Source organism: Onychomys torridus, chromosome 1, assembly GCF_903995425.1.
Source record: "Onychomys torridus chromosome 1, mOncTor1.1, whole genome shotgun sequence".
NCBI classification, from domain to species: Eukaryota; Metazoa; Chordata; class Mammalia; order Rodentia; family Cricetidae; genus Onychomys; species Onychomys torridus.
Window position 1 is genome coordinate 175696298 of NC_050443.1, and position 15759 is coordinate 175712056.

A 15759-nucleotide genomic window follows, 5' to 3' on the forward strand; every position below is an offset into this window, starting at 1 on the left:
ATCCCACCCCACAGAGCTGTCTCATGGGCCAATGATTCATCGTTCCAACAGCTGGGTGGGTGACAGAAGCAAACTGTTGGGCTCATGAACACACCACCCTCATCCACCTAGCCCTCGAACCCCCCTCCCAAAGCAAACTTCATTTGTCAAAATATCTCTGAGCTGTCCCCCACATGGGGGACAATGAGATTATAGCCACTTCTCAGTTCAAGGGAGTTCTACTCCAAAATACTGCAGAGGGAGAGAGAGAAGGCCTCTTCGGAATCTTCTTCAGCTCTGTCAATTTTGTTCTATGTATTAACTACCTAGTATATGTGAGGCCTATTATATAAGGCGACACCACTGTGTCCTGGCTGGCCAGATACAAAGATCATGTTCGAATCAAGGACCTGTGGGCTGACCTCAAATGTTGCAGTAGGACAAAGAGCAGCATTAGTCACTTATGAGCACTTTGTGTGTGTATGAGGAGGAAGTGAACTGGTCGGTATATAGACAGAAACAAAGATCAGCAGGAGTCTGAGCCCAGGAATTTCTCTTACAGGCTATTTCAAAATGCAAAGCTAAGTGACTTACCCCACCCCCGGCGGCCACAGGCTTCTTCAAGGTTAGATTTAAAGGTGTGCGGTAGACGCTGGTGAAAGTGTTGTTCTTAGGGTTATGGCTGCAAATGCAATGCAAATGGAAATTAGTAAAGTGCTTGATCCAAGGGGTCGAGTAACTTCTTAGAATACTGGCCTCTTTTAAGACGGATGAGCACAAAACTCAAGAATTCAGCTCATGACTTCCCACTAAGTCTTATCCCTCAAAACCATCAAGTAAATTTAACACATATAATATGGAGATGAATTTTCACTGAGGATGGTCATGGATCTGGACATCATTTAAGAGGATACTATGCGTATCTTCAGCAGTTACACTGTTCTGCAGGTTTTGTAATCTGACACAGGGTTATGGTGGTGGGGCTGGCCTTTCCCCTAAAGTCGAACCTAAGGGTTCCTCCGTGACTGGATCAGAGTGAGCACTTTGGGGGAGGTACTCTCAGAGCCCAGCTTGGAGCTTAGAACCAATCCCTCAGCTGGCTACTCATGGAGAACCAGAAGTCAGGCCATGGCGGCCGGGTATCAGATACTTACGCATGACAGTACGGCTTTTTCTGGTGACTCACAAAGTTATTAACAGAAAGCATCATCTTGCAGACTTCACAGTGGAAACATGCTTTGTGCCATGTCTGAAAGACACAGAAAAGACCTGGCAATTAGTGGTCTTCGCCTAGACTCAGGGCTCACAGACTTTAAGCTACAAAAAATTGAGAATTATGGATAGAATTAAACTAAAACTCATGAGCTCTACACACGAGTAGAATATGTTAAAATGAAACAGTTTTTTTTTTCTTGAAGCAGCACAAAAGATATAGAAATGAACAGAACCTAAGAAAGGTAGAATGCATCCTTCCCTTATCGTTCAATGGAATTCCATAGGTGACGAGATGCATGTCCCATGTACATCATTCTTCCCAAAGACCAGAGAAGTTCTCCACTGACCTGGTCTATACAGCTGATCTTCTCTGCAGGGTAAACTCCATAGCCACACCTAGAACAGGCCTGGACATTCATCTTGGAGTGTAGGAGATGGAGAAGCAACAGGCAAGGCCAAGGAGAACCACAGTCAAGCTGCTCACGCGTTCAGATCAAATCCCACCACTATGAGCCTCCCCGGGACGCCTTGAACCTTCGCAATCCAACCTCTACTTTCCTCTTCTGACCTTCTGCTCTGGAGTCCTCAGCTGGCTGGTTTTTAAAGCTGCCACTTACTCAAGAGACAATTTTGGCGACTCCGTCAGCACGCATGCGTCTGAGACAAGGTGGAGGTATTTTGAGTTGATGTGCTTCTCAAAATAGAAAAGTTAACTCATAGCAGCATCATGTTTATGTGGATCTTGGTGTGTGTGTGTGTGTGTGTGTGTGTGTGTGTGTGTGTGTGTTCAGACACTTGGGCCTGGTGAACACTAGCTATGCTCATACTCCAGAAAAGGACTCTAAAGAATAGCCATAACCCACTCCCTCTGGGAATCTAATTAGAAAAGCTGGCTGTAGCTCCTCTGACTAATGCAAACAGGACAGCTCCCTAAAATATGGGGACAAAAGAGGATTGATTCACCCTCCTGGAAGCATAAATGCCAAATTTGAATTTTACCTATTTTGCAGTAACAAAATTAAGTACTTACTAAGATGCCCATTTGAGTTTAACTTTTAAATTTAAAAATAAATAAGGACAAATAAGAAGGCTTGGTGTTTGGGCTTCTATATTTTGTCCTAGAATATTCCTACAGGCCTTTGCTCATTCTCTTGCTACGAAGGTCCTCACAGGGGCGGCTTGGTGACAAAAATCCCCCCTCCTGGCTTTGGGGAGTGTCCACTGCCCTTAGTCTCTGCTTACAGTCAACCTTAAGGTTTTCGGAGACACTCTCTACAAAATGACACCTCACTTGTCCCACCAGGACTTAACTGCTTCATATGTCCTCTACCTGATGTTTAATCTTACAGCAGTTACTGCCGCCTAGAAATGCTAACTATGAATGAATCTATTGTTCAAGTGTGTCGCCGCCCACCAGAATATGACACTATAGTCCGTGTTACAACTTCCGTGGTCCAAGGTCTAGAATTAGGCCTGTCCTCGGTGCTCAGTTAGAGCTAGTACACTAACGAACAGACTTACTGCTCACACCGGAATACCTACAGAGGCCCTGTGAAGTCCTAGGCAACGCTAAGACCCCAATGGAGGCACAAGTGCCCCATGTATAGCAGGCAACACTCCTCAGTCTCATTTTCCCATGGAAGCCAGAAATCTGGATTTACACATGGAATTTCCTTAAAATTTTATATAAAACACCAGGAGTGGAAATATTAAGCAGGGTTATAGTAGTACTTTCACAGCATAGTATTGGCTTGTCCCTGGAATCGAGGCTAGTGTGGTAAGGACAGCCAGAGGAGCAGAGGAAGCTGCAAAGCAGTAAGCAGAGACTGGGGTGGGGGTGGATGGGTGTAAAATGGAAAGCGGGTGGGGCAGGAGGCAGGACTCAGCAGGAACTCCAGGCTCAGGTGCCTCCCACAGTGAACCCACCATCCTGGTAGCAGGATTGTCCCCAGCAATGGAAGCAGAGACCTGGGTGCTTTGCTGGTACCAGACTTCTCAAACCTGACTCAGGAGTTAGGTGGGAGCCCTAACCATGAGAAGGAATCAGGCTCAGTTTCACCTACGGGAAAAGCTAAGAGCGTTTCTGCCCTGTCAAAGGCTGGCTGTACCCCACAGCTGTTCCATCTTCTCCGTCCCACTTGTGAAAACAAGGATTGCTGTAACGGAAGATGTCCGGTTCCATTTGTACCACTCTTCTGCTTCATGAGTTCCAGGGTGACAGCCACACGTAGACCCGGAAGTGGGACAGTTTAAGTAGAAGAAAACACCTATTGCAAGACAAACTTGGGCCTCCTATGTTATGTCTTGGGAACTCTATCCCAGTGTGATATTGGGAGATGGGGCCTAACCAGGGGCAATTAGTGAATCAATGTCACCACGGAGACACTGAGGTAGTCTCCTTCCCCTCTCCTTGCTCTCACACCGTCTGCTAAGGGATGACACAGCAGCAGGCCCCTTCCAGGTGTCAGCATCATGCCCTCAGCCAGTCTACTCTCCAGACCATGAGGTAAATGTAGTTCACTGTGAAATGCTGAACGCTAACTATTACTGCAGTGGTAGGAAGCAGGACAAGACATTAGGGTCTGCACTTGGCTCACACCATCTTTCTCTAATTTTCTTTCTTAGTCCAAGCCCTGGCCCCTTGACTCCTTGATTATTAGGCCACCAAGCCATGGAGCACCGGGGGTTCCTCTGACCTCAGAGAGTGCCTCAGACAATATGGGCCTTAGCCTAGGTTCTCCAAACAACAAGCTGAGGCAAAGGCCTGTGGTCAAGGACATTATTAGGAGAGCACTTTCATTATTAGAATTCAGGAATCAGAGTGAGGAGGCAGGAAATGAGGGGACATAGTTGGTGTGAAGTTGGTCCTCAAGGTGACCATGACCCTTATCTAAAATGCTTGGGACCAGAAGTGTTTGGGGTTTCAGCTTCCATTTTAGTTTAGAATATTTACATGTTTTATGAGATATCTTAGGTAAATAAGTCATACATAAATATGGAACTCATATTTCATACACACCTTAAATACACAGCCAGGAAATAATTTTAAGCATATTTTTAATAATTTTGTGCATGAAGCAACGTTTCCTGGTGTGGAGTTTTCCACTTGTAGCATCATGTTGGTGCTCACAAAGTTTTGGACTCTGGATTGGATTTTAGGAACAAAGTCCTATAAAGTGCCCACGTGATCTCCAACTTTGGGGGGGGGCCACATGTGTTAGCCAGCTTTTTATTGCTGTGAGAAACATGGGAAAGAAAGAACTGGGAAGGAGGAAAGCTGTGGGTTTGGGTTTCAGAGGGCGCCTTCCACGGCTGGATGACCCAAGGGGAGACAGAAACACAGCAACAAGAGCTGGATGGTGGGAAACGGCTCACCTCACCACAATCAAGAAGTGACAGACGTGGAGAACCAGAAAACAGACACATCCTCTGTCTTAGCTGCTTTTCTGTTTCTGTGAAGAGACTCCAGGACCAAGGCAACTTTAAAAAGGTAATAATAAAGCATTTCATTGGGAGCTCACAGTTCCAGGGTGCTAGAGTCCTTGACCACCATGGCAGGGAGCATGGCAGCAGGCAGGCAGGTATGGTGCTGATCAATAACTGAGAGCTGACATCTTGAGACCACACCACAGGCAGAGGGAGAGACAGAGACAGAGAGACACACACAGAACGTGCTAACTGGGAATGGACTGGGCTTCAGAACCTAAAGCCTGGGCTGGAGAGATGGCTCAGAGGTTAAGAGCACTGACTGCTCTTCCAGAGGTCCTGAGTTCAATTCCCAGCAACCACATGGTGGCTCAGGTGGTTCACAACCATCTGTTATGAGATCTGTTCTCCTCTTCTGGCCTGCAGTCATACACGCTATATACATAATAAATAAATAAATCTTTAAAAAAAGAAAGAAAGAAACCTAAAGCCTGCCCCCAAATGACACACCTCCTCCAACAAGGCCACACCTCCTAATCCTTCCCAAACAGTTTCACTGACTGTCCACCAAGTATTCAAACATATGAGCCAATGGGGGCTATTCCCATTCAAACTATCTCCTCTCCAAAGGTGTGTCCCCAGTGACCTCTCATCCTCCAACTGGATCCCATCTCCATATTCCTACCACTTCTCAGTCTACTCAACTGAGACCCATCTATGGGCTAAATCACTCATGCCCTAATTGTCTCTGGAATGCCTTCTGAGACACACACAAGAGTGTGCCTTATTAATTTTCTATGCATCTCTCAATCCAATAAAACTGACAATTAAAATTCTCAGTCACACTATGTGAATGGCTGCCAGAGGAAGTAAGGAGACAGAATTGACCATCAGCCCTTGCTGGTGAAATCTCATGAGTATTAACTCCCTGTGTGACAGAGGTCTCAGAGCAGCTTAGCCCTCAATACCAGCAGGTAAATTCCATGGCAGCAGAAAGCCATGGACACTGATACTTCGTTGGGATAATCTTCTTGTACACCTTGTGAAGATGCATCTCTGTCCTTCCTCACCTGCCTAAGGCATCTTCTGACTGGTTTAATAAAGAGCTGAATGGTCAACAGCAAGGCAGGAGAGGCTAGTTGGGACTTCCAGGCAGAGATAGGAACTCTGGAAAGAATCTGAGGTGCAGGAGATTCATCAGCTAGACAGAGAGGAAGTTGGACATATGGTACTGAGAAGAGATAATGAACCATGTGGCAACATATAGATTAATATAAACATTTCATATTAATATAAAATATATATTATATAAAATTAATGATATAATACAAAAATAAAATTAATTAATATAAATTCATTTAAATTTTAAGCGCTAGTTGGGAACATGCCTAAGCTAAGGCCAAACTTTCGTACTTAATAAAAGTCTCTTGCTGGGCAGGGGTGGCACAAGCCTTTAATCCCAGCACTCAGGAGGCAGAGCCAGGCAGATCTTTCTGAGTTCAAGGCCAGCCTGGTCTACCGAGTGAGTTCCAGGAAAGGCACAAAGCTACACAGAGAAACCCTGTCTCAAATTAAAAAAAAAAAAAAAAAAAAAAAAAAAGTCTCCATGTCATTATTTGGGAGCTGGCAGTCCAAAGTAAGACCCATTACAAATACTTATATCCATGTGAAGATGGCCAGTGCCCATAGAGCCAAGGCTGGGCTGGCACCAGAAACACAGTCTTTCCCACCCTGTAAATACACAAATGAGGCTGAGGACTCTACAGTAGCAACTGAGAGGGCTCTGTTTCCCTGTCCAGTCAGCAAGTTTAGCAGGTGGGTCCAATGATGGACACAGTGTTGTCGACCCTTGGCAGGATGCTTCTGTCAACACCACCCACTTGGCTTTGGCTTTACATCTTGACTCACCAGGAGCTTGTGACTGATGAAAACCTCCACAGGCTTGGTGGACATGAATGACTCTGTTCATGATGTGACAAGGGGTTTCCTTAGAACTTAAGTACAACGTCCTTTATTCATCTCTTACATCATCCTGTTGAGGAGGGGCCCCTTGATTCAGCTAATCAAGATCTTTTTATACCTTGCATGTGTCACCAGAATAGAGTGCTTTTCCTTACCTCTGAGTCATCTCCAGCTCTCTTTGGGACTACAGACATGAACTGGTTTTAAAGTGACAGCACAGCTACTGGTCACTGTTGCTCAGAACTGAACAGAGCTGCCTGTTCTATGCTGGGGGTTATATCTGTCTTGGTTTAGGCCTCCCTCAAACTGGAACTTGAAGCAAGGACTTGGGTGCAGGAAAATACTTAAGAGTTGGCAAGGGTGAGGGTTTGAGAACAGATCAGGGAAAGTCAATCAACCATATGTTCTATGCTTACTACTGCTATGGATGATTGAGGCTAGTGTTGCTGGAGACTCTCTGAGGAACTGTATAGAATGTGCCTCAGAAATGTGCCACAGATGTTGGGAGGGGCATGCCTAGGACACTTACCCACTCAACTGTCATCTACCATTAAACCCCCTAGACCTTCAAAGCAGACCTATTTGGGAAGCTAAGTAAGTAAATGCTGGGATTGGTGGCATGAATGGGTGGAGCTAACACTGGGCATGAGTGGGTGGAGCTAACACTGGGCATGAGTGGGTGGAGCTAACACTGGGCATGAGTGGGTGGAGCTAACACTGGGCATGAGTGGGTGGAGCCAACACTGGGCATGAGTGGGTGGAGCTAACACTGGGCATGAGTGGGTGAAGCCAACACTGGGCATGAGTGGGTGGAGCTAACACTGGGCATGAGTGGGTGGAGCCAACACTGGGCATGAGTGGGTGGAGCTAACACTGATAAGTGAGGGTTGAGGCACTGGGTAACTTATGAGATGGAAATTAGAAATAGGAAATTGGTAAAGAGTTTATATGAGCCTCACTCACCATAAGCTTCCATGGTGCTGTGGGGTGATATATTGATTGTGTACCCTAATAAAATTTACCAAAAGATCAGAGACACAAAGGAACAAGCCATCTCTTACCTCCAGGACTCCTCAGCCTGAAAAGCCTCAGCCAGTAGGCATCTAGCCAAATGAACTTCTTCAGCTGACAAGGTTTTAGTTCCTGTCTCCTCACGCCTTATATACCTTTCTCCACCCACCATATCACTTCCTTCTTAGTGCTGGGATTAAAGGTGTGTGCCACCACTGCCTGACTCTGCTTTCTCTCCTAGACTGAGTCAATCTCATGTAGTCCAGGTTGGCTTTGAACTCACAGAGATCCAGACGGATCTCTGCCTCCCAAGAGATAGGATTAAAGGTTTGTGCCACCACTGCCTGGCCTCTATGTTTAATCTAATGGCTGGTTCTGTTCTCTGATCTTCAGGTAAATTTTATTAGGGTACACTGTACATCACCACAGTGCTCCTCTTCTGAGCTGACAGGTCAAGCCACTCCATTTGTCTACTCCTCACTCCTCTGCACCAGAGACAATGCTGGTGTGGAAATCCACACACCAGGGCCTTGTCTATTAACTTTCACACTCTTCCAATCAGACCTTCCATCACAGCCTAAATACACCAGCTATCCCTATAGCACACTTACAAAGGACATGATTTAATTTGCTAATGCTGTCATACAAAGTCCCTAGAGAAGGCGGCATAAGCCACAGAAACTCGCTTGCTCACAATTGTGGGTGCTCAAATCCACAATTAAGGTATCAACAGGGTTAATTTCTCCTGAGACCACTCCACTTGCAGGTGGCCACCTCTTCCCTATGTCCTCACAGGTCCCTTCATGTGCCTCTGGGTCCTAATCTGCAGCTCTAACAAAGACAAAGGTTATGTGGGTTACAGCCACAGTGGCCTCATTTTACCTCTGTAAAACTCCCATCTTGGAGACAGCTTAATAGTTAAGAGCTTGTACTGCTCCTGCAGAGAAACTGAGTTTGGTTCTGAGCCCCCACATAGTTCTCACATGGCTCACACAACCTCTTGTAACTCCAGCTCCAGGGGGATCTGTAGTACTCTTCTGGACTCTGTAGGCATTTGCACACACACACACACACACACACACACACACACACACGCACATACATTATATATATATATATATAAAAGACACTATCTCCTGTGGTGATGTATTGTGTTCCCCAATATTTTGTCTACCCTAATAAAACTTATCTAGGGTCAGAGAACAGAACAACCACTAGATTAGACATAGAGGCCAGAAAATGGTGGTATATACCCTTATTCCTAGCATTCTGGATCTCTGAGCTCAAGGTCATACTGGGAACAGAGCCAGGTATGGTGGCACACACCTTTAATCCCATCACTTGAGACCTCATGTCTTGCTTGGGAAGGACACACACCTTTAATCCCAGGAAGTGATGGCAGGAAGGAGAAAGGTATATAAGGCACAAAGACCAGGAACTAGAGGCTGTTTAGCAGTTCAACCGAGATCCCTTCTGGGTGAGGACTCAGGCTTTCAGTCTGAGAAAACAGGATCAGCCAAGGAGTTGGCAAGGTGAGGTTGGCTGTGGCTTGTTCTGTTTCTCTTATCTTTCAAATTTCATCCCAATATCTAGCTTTAGGGTTTTTTTTTTAATTAATAAGACCTTCTAAGAGTCGTGTTACAATCTCCAAATACAGATAATTCTGAGGTGCTGGAGGTTAGCACTTCAACATTCAGCATACCGTAACAAACCTACTAGTGCAATGTAATGTAACATCATAGCACATTGCAGTTCACAGAGCTGAAATAAGGAGCTTGTCCCAGTTGATTTGCTGCTGCTGTAATAACACTGACCAAGCCAACTCGAAGGAGGAAGAGCTTAAGTTGATCACATTTCCACATCACAGTCCATCACAGAGGGAAGTCGGGGCAAGAATTTAAGCAGGAACCTGGAGACAGGAACTGAAGCAAAGACCATGAAGGAGTACTGCCTACTGGCTTGCTTCCTGCTCCTGTTCAGCTAGCCTCTTTATAACAATTCACCTTCCCCGGATGGGCCTCCCACGATGGGTCAGATCCTCTCCCACCAATCATCAGTGAAGAAAATGCCCCACAGACCAACCTGATGGAAACACTTCCTCGGCCAAAGTTCTTTCTTGGTTGACAACTGGGAATAGCCATGGGGGTGACAAGGAAAGTTTTCGTCACAGTTGTTGTATTTTCTCTCTTTTGACTCTTTGGGGGCCACCAGTCAGCTCCCAAATAAATCACATACGCAGGCTTATTCTTAATTACAAACGTCCAGCCTTGGCTCGGTCAGCTTTTCTTTCTTTATTTTCTTTTTGATCTTTTTCTAGACAGGGTTTCTCTGTAGCTTTGGTGCCTGTCCTGGAACTCGCTCTGTAGACCAGGCTGGCCTTGAACTCACAGAGATCCGCCTGGCTCTGCCTCCCAAGTGCTGGGATTAAAGGAGTGTGCCACCATTGTCCAGCACAGCTTTCTTAACTTTAAGTTATCCCATCTACCTTTTACATCTGGGCCTTTTCCTTCTCTTCCTTCTGTAATCTTACTTTCACTCTTACTCCGTGGCTGGCTGTGTGGCTGGGTGGCTGAGTGGCTGGGTGGCTGGGTGGCTGAGTGGCTGGGTGGCTGGCTGGGTGGCTGGGTGGCTGGCTGGGTGGCTGGCTGGGTGGCTGGGTGGGTGGCTGGCTGGGTGGCTGGGTGGCTGTGTGGCTGGCTGGCTGGGTGGCTGTGTGGCTGGCTGGGTGGCTGGGTGGGTGGCTGGCTGGCTGGGTGGCTAGGTGGCTAGGTGGCTGGGTGGCTGGCTGAGTGGCTGGGTGGCTGGCTGGGTGGCTGGGTGGCTGGGTGGGTGGCTGGGTGGCTGGCTGGGTGGCTGGCTGGGTGGCTGGCTGGGTGGCTGGGTGGGTGGCTGGCTGGGTGGGTGGCTGGGTGGCTAGGTGGCTGGGTGGCTGGCTGAGTGGCTGGGTGGCTAGCTGGCTGGGTGGCTGGCTGGCTGGGTGGCTGGGTGGCTGGGTGGCTGGGTGGCTGGCTGGGTGGGTGGGTGGCTGGCTGGGTGGCTGGCTGGCTGGCTGGCTGGGTGGCTGGCTGGCTGGGTGGCTGGCCCCTAGCACCCTCCTCTCCTTGTTCTCTTGCTCTTTCTTCTTTTCCCTTCAGATTTCTTCTCCTATTTATTCTCTCTGCCTGCCAGCCCTGCCTATCCTTTTCTCCTGACTTGCTATTGGACATTCAGCTTTTTATTAGACCAATCAGGTGTTTTAGACAGGTAAAGTAACACAGCTTCACAGAGTTAAACAAATGCAACATAAAAGAATACAACACATCTTTGCATCATTAAACAAATGTTCCACAGCATAAACAAATGTAACACATCTTAAAGTAATGTTCTATAACATGTCACCTCCTTTGATCTCTCCAGGACTGAGGTCCAAACCTTGTTGGAGAGGGCATGGTTGAGGCTGAGTATATATCTGGTAGAACTTGCTAGAAGTTCCTTCTCTAGAACTCCACGGAAATTGATACTGTAGGTACCAGACAGAGTTGGTCTCATTTTGGAAAGCACTTCAAGGGGATACCAAAGGAAGTCCCTGGCTGTGGAGTGCTTTTTACCACCAGCTGGGCTGTGATAAGCTGGCAAAGAGCATCAACTTTCTCTGCAGGGTACAACAGGCACTGAGACTACAAGCAAAACTTTCTGTCTCATAAAGTCTCTCCAGCCCCCCCATCCCCATCCATAGTCCTAACACTGGCATACAAAAGCACTTAAAGGGCCCAAACGAATTTTTAGAGAACAGACAGGACATATCTGGAGTTGAGGGGCAACCATGAATTCCTTCTGTAGGAAAAGAAGGGATTCTGCCTGGGCCCTGAGCTTCCCATGTGAACTTCTTACAAAGCAGAAGGCCATCAGTATCTCAGTAGGAGCCTGAGTTTGGGTATAGGCCTGTGGGTACAGTCAATTGACATTTCTGCTAAGATTGGGGTATCTCTAATGGAGTCCCATGTAGTTATAGTCTGGCCAGAGCTGTCTTGTGCAGTATTGGATAGAGAACATCACTGTGGCGCATCTGAGAGTGAGGTAGGGGCGGGTGTGCCTTGCAGGTAGGGTTGGGAACTTACTGGCAGCTTGGATACCAGAGGAGGCTACAGACAAAGTCTAGAGAGACAAAGCCAAGAACAGTTAAGAGAGGCAAGGCCTAGGGAGACACCTTGATTGCTGGCGAAGGTCTGAGGAGTGAGGAAGAGGCTTCCATATCCTTAGCACAGACCATAATCTTACAATAATGACATGGTTGGGAACAGGAGTATAACTCAGTGGTAGTCTTCACTCCAAGACCCTGGGTCATGCCATCATACCACCACTACAATAAACAAACCAACAAATAAATAGCACAGGTGGATATGGCAGGGGGAAGAGGTTGGGGTTAGGGAAGTGGACTTGGGAAGAGGAGGCATCAGTTTGGAGGAGGATGGAGGGAGAGAGTCCTGGGAGAGACAACTGGAATCAGGGGCATCTCTGGGATGAGGTAAGGGTGACCCCAGCTAAGACTCCCAGCAATGGGAGATAAGGAGCCTGAACCAGCCATCTCCTGTAACCAGGCAAGACTTCCAGTGGAGGGATTGGGACACCAACCCAGACACATAACCTCTGATCTGCAATTTGCCCTGCCTACAAGATATGCTTGGACAAAGGTGGCGCAGAAATTATGGGAGTGGCCAACCAATGACTGGTCCAGCTTGAGACCCATACCAGGAGAAGGAGCCCATTCCTGCCACTGCCTGGAGGGCCACGACCCAGAAGCTGGACATCCCAGAAACCTAAGATAGTACCAAACATGACTGGCAAAAAAAAAAAAAAAATCAAAGAAATGACTCCTAATGATATTCTGCTATACTCATAGACTAGTGCCATCAGAGAGGCTTTACCTAGAAACTGATGGAAACAGATGCTGAGACCACCAAACATTAGGTGGACCTCAGAAAATCCTGTGGAAGCGGGGGAAGAAGGATTATGGGAGTCAGAGAGGTCAAGGACTGTGGTGATATTTTATTTGTGCACCCCAATAAAGCTTATCTGAGGATCAGAGGAAAAAGCCAGCCACTATATTAAACATATAAGTCAGGCAGTAGTAGCACACACCCTTCATCCTAGCATCCAGTGAGCTCAAGGCCACACTGGGAACAGAGCCAGATGTGGTGGCACATGCCTTGAATCCCAGCACTAACCATGGAGGTCTGGAGGTCTGTACAGAAAAACAGGAAGTGATGTAGCTGGGCGGAGAGAGGAAGTAAGAGGGCAGGGACAGAAAGGCATATAGGCATGAGTGTACAGGAAGTAGTCTCTTTGGCTGAGGATTTCTAGCAGTAAGAACGTGGCTGGCTTCTTTCTGCTTCCCTAATCTCTAAGTTTTTACCCCAGGATCTGGCTCCGGGTTTTTTATTAATAAGACCATTAATAAGCAATTTGTCTTACAAAGGACACAACAGGAAAACACACAGAGTCAGCTGACCTGGGCTCATGAGGGTGCACAGAGACTGAGCTAACAACCAGAGAACTTGTGTGGGACTGACCTGGGCCCTCTGCACATGTGTTGCAGTGGTATAGCTTGTTCCTCTTGTGGCAGAGGGACAGGGGATGGGGGTTGCTGTTTCTGACTTTGTTGCCTGCTCTTGGGACCCTTTCCTCCTTCTAGGTTGCCTTGTCCAGCCTTAATAGGAGAGGAGGTGCCTAGTCTTGCTGCAACTTGATATGCCATGGCTGGTGGATATACATGGGAGGCCTGCACTTTTCTGAAGGGAAGGGAAAGAGAGTTAATGTGGGGGAGGAACTGGAAGGAGAGGAGGGAGGGAGGGGAAACTGTGATTGAGCTAGGTAAAATTAATAAATTGATTAATTAAAAAATAAAGTATTATGAACAAAAAATAAATAAGTAAATTTAAAATAATTACATGATCTGAAGGTGGGAGAGCCAGGAGACATTTAGGAGAGAATATCATTTGCTGTGGGATGTTCTGTATGTCAAATGTGTTGCTCTGATTGGGTAATAAATAAAACACTGATTGGCCAGTAGCCAGGCAGGAAGTATAGGTGGGACAAAGAGAGAAGAGAATTGGGGGAAGTGGAAGGCTGAGGAGAGAGACCTGTCAGCTGCCGCCATGACAAGCAAGATGTAAGATATCAGTAAGCCACGAGCCATGTGGCAACTTATAGAATAATAGAAATGGGTTAATTTAAGATAAATGAAGTAGATAACAAGAAGCCTGCCATGGCCATACAGTTTATAAGTAATATAAGCGTCTGAGTGATTATTTTATACGTGGGTTGTGGGACTGCAGGGGGCTTGGTGGGACCTGGAGAGAAGCTCTCCAGTTACAATCATTTGTATTCAAGTTGCCAGTATAATATTACAGAGGGAAAGTCAAGACAGGTCTCTTCCCTTTTGTGTTTCTGGGAGTTAAAATGTTGATATGTAATAATCCAGCCTGGGAGCAAATAACTGGACTTTCTCATGCCAGCCCACAAGAAAGAAGGGAGAGCAGCTTTCCCTTCATACCACACTACCTCTCCATCTGAGCCAGCTATGGATTCCTGTAGGCTGATATGTCATACATGCTGTAACATAGGGTGGAACCTTTCTGTGGATGGAAACATCACTGTCTTTCTAGGCAACAAGACGCTGGCTGCACCAGGCTTTTCCTTTTGGGCCACCAACCAGCTCCCAAATCATGACATGGAGACTTATTGTTAGTTTTCATACTCAGCCTTCGCTTAGCTCTTATTTTAATCTGTTTCTCTTCATCTACATTTTTCTTGGGGCTTTTTTCCTTTCTTTCTTTCTTTCTCTCTCTCTCTTCTTCTTTCTTTCTTTCTTTCTTTCTTTCCTACTTTCCTGGTTCTCATGTCTGGCTGGAGGCAGCCCAGCTTCTGGCCCCAGGAACGTCCCTCTCTTTCTCTCTCTCAAGCCTAGATTTCTCCTCCTACTTAGTCTGTCTGCTTGCCAGCCCCACCTATCCCTCTCCTGCCTAGCTATTGGCCATTCAGCTTTTTATTAGACCAATCAGGTGCCTTAGGCAGGCAAGGTGAAACAGCAACACATCTTTACATAATTAAACACATATTCTTACATCATCAAACAAATGTAGCATAAACAAATGTGACACACCTTCACATAGGTTAATATTCCACAGCAATGTAACGCTGCCTTGCTTAGTCAAAACAATATTCCACAACACCTGGCTCCTTCACTAGCAAGCTTGAACATGGGCAACTTCTCAAAGCCTCATATTCCTTATCACCAAATGAGCAGAGATGGACTGTTATGCCCCCTTCCACATTTCAGGGCTAACCTGGAAAAGTCTAGGTTTACAACTTAGATAAATCAGAGTGCAGTTTCACTTAATGGAATTCTTCAGTTTTCAAAGGAATGACAGTTGAATTATCTTAAAAAGCAAATCATCTTAGTGTGAGCCATGGCTTACTGCAACATTTACCTCAACAGTTCAGGGACACCAGCACTAAATAAAAAGTGTGTGTGTGTGTGTGTGTGTGTGTGTGTGTGTGTGTGTGTGTGTAGGGATGTTTGCATGTATGTATGAGCGCACGCGTGTTAGAGGCAACATGGACAGGAACCTGTGGGAACACGCTGTCTGCTTCCTCATATCTAGTGCCTGGCACAGGGGAGCACACATGAATGATTTTGGTGCAATATACATGCAAGCCGGGGTTGGGAGGTGGAGACTTGCTTAAGACAAAGTTAATGCACTAGCGGCCCCCTCCTCAACAACGTTTGGGAAGACACAATACCTAGGCGACAGTTGGTGCATAGTATCGGGAAGAATGCTGATTGCGTTAGAGAAAACAGGAGCCCCATCGTTGAGGTCACATCGGATCTTTAGGTCAATCGGCAAGTGTGGTTTGCGCTCTCTTAGGGACGGGAGCAGCGGGATCCTTGACTTTAACCGGTTTACAAATGGCTTAGCACGCTCTCAGGTAAAAGCTGGGAACTTCGCATCAGTAGACAGTGAGGGGAAGGGGTGGCTCCAATTAGCAGGGCCCCTCTCCTAGGGTGAGGTCGCCGCCAACTTTGCAGAGCTGGACCAAGCACACACGCTTTTCAGAGCATGTGACAGATTTGCGGAGGGTAGCCCGGGGGTCACTTTTCTGGCGGGCAGCTTAGAAGAGCCGCGC

General features: G+C 46.8%; 1 protein-coding gene across 3 annotated transcripts in view; it reads right to left on the reverse strand.

Moving 5' to 3' along the window:
* Positions 1-1613, reverse strand: part of LOC118587085 (nebulin related anchoring protein) — a 75532-nt gene extending 73919 nt beyond the window's left edge. For all 3 annotated transcript variants that reach the window (XM_036192729.1, XM_036192738.1, XM_036192720.1), the window contains exons 1-3: positions 1542-1613; positions 1134-1228; positions 574-661 (exon numbers count right to left, since the gene is read on the reverse strand). In XM_036192729.1, coding sequence (XP_036048622.1) covers positions 574-661; positions 1134-1228; positions 1542-1613 — 255 coding nt within the window. The remainder of the gene's footprint in view (positions 1-573; positions 662-1133; positions 1229-1541) is intronic.
* Between the last annotated feature and the right edge of the window lie 14146 nt (positions 1614-15759).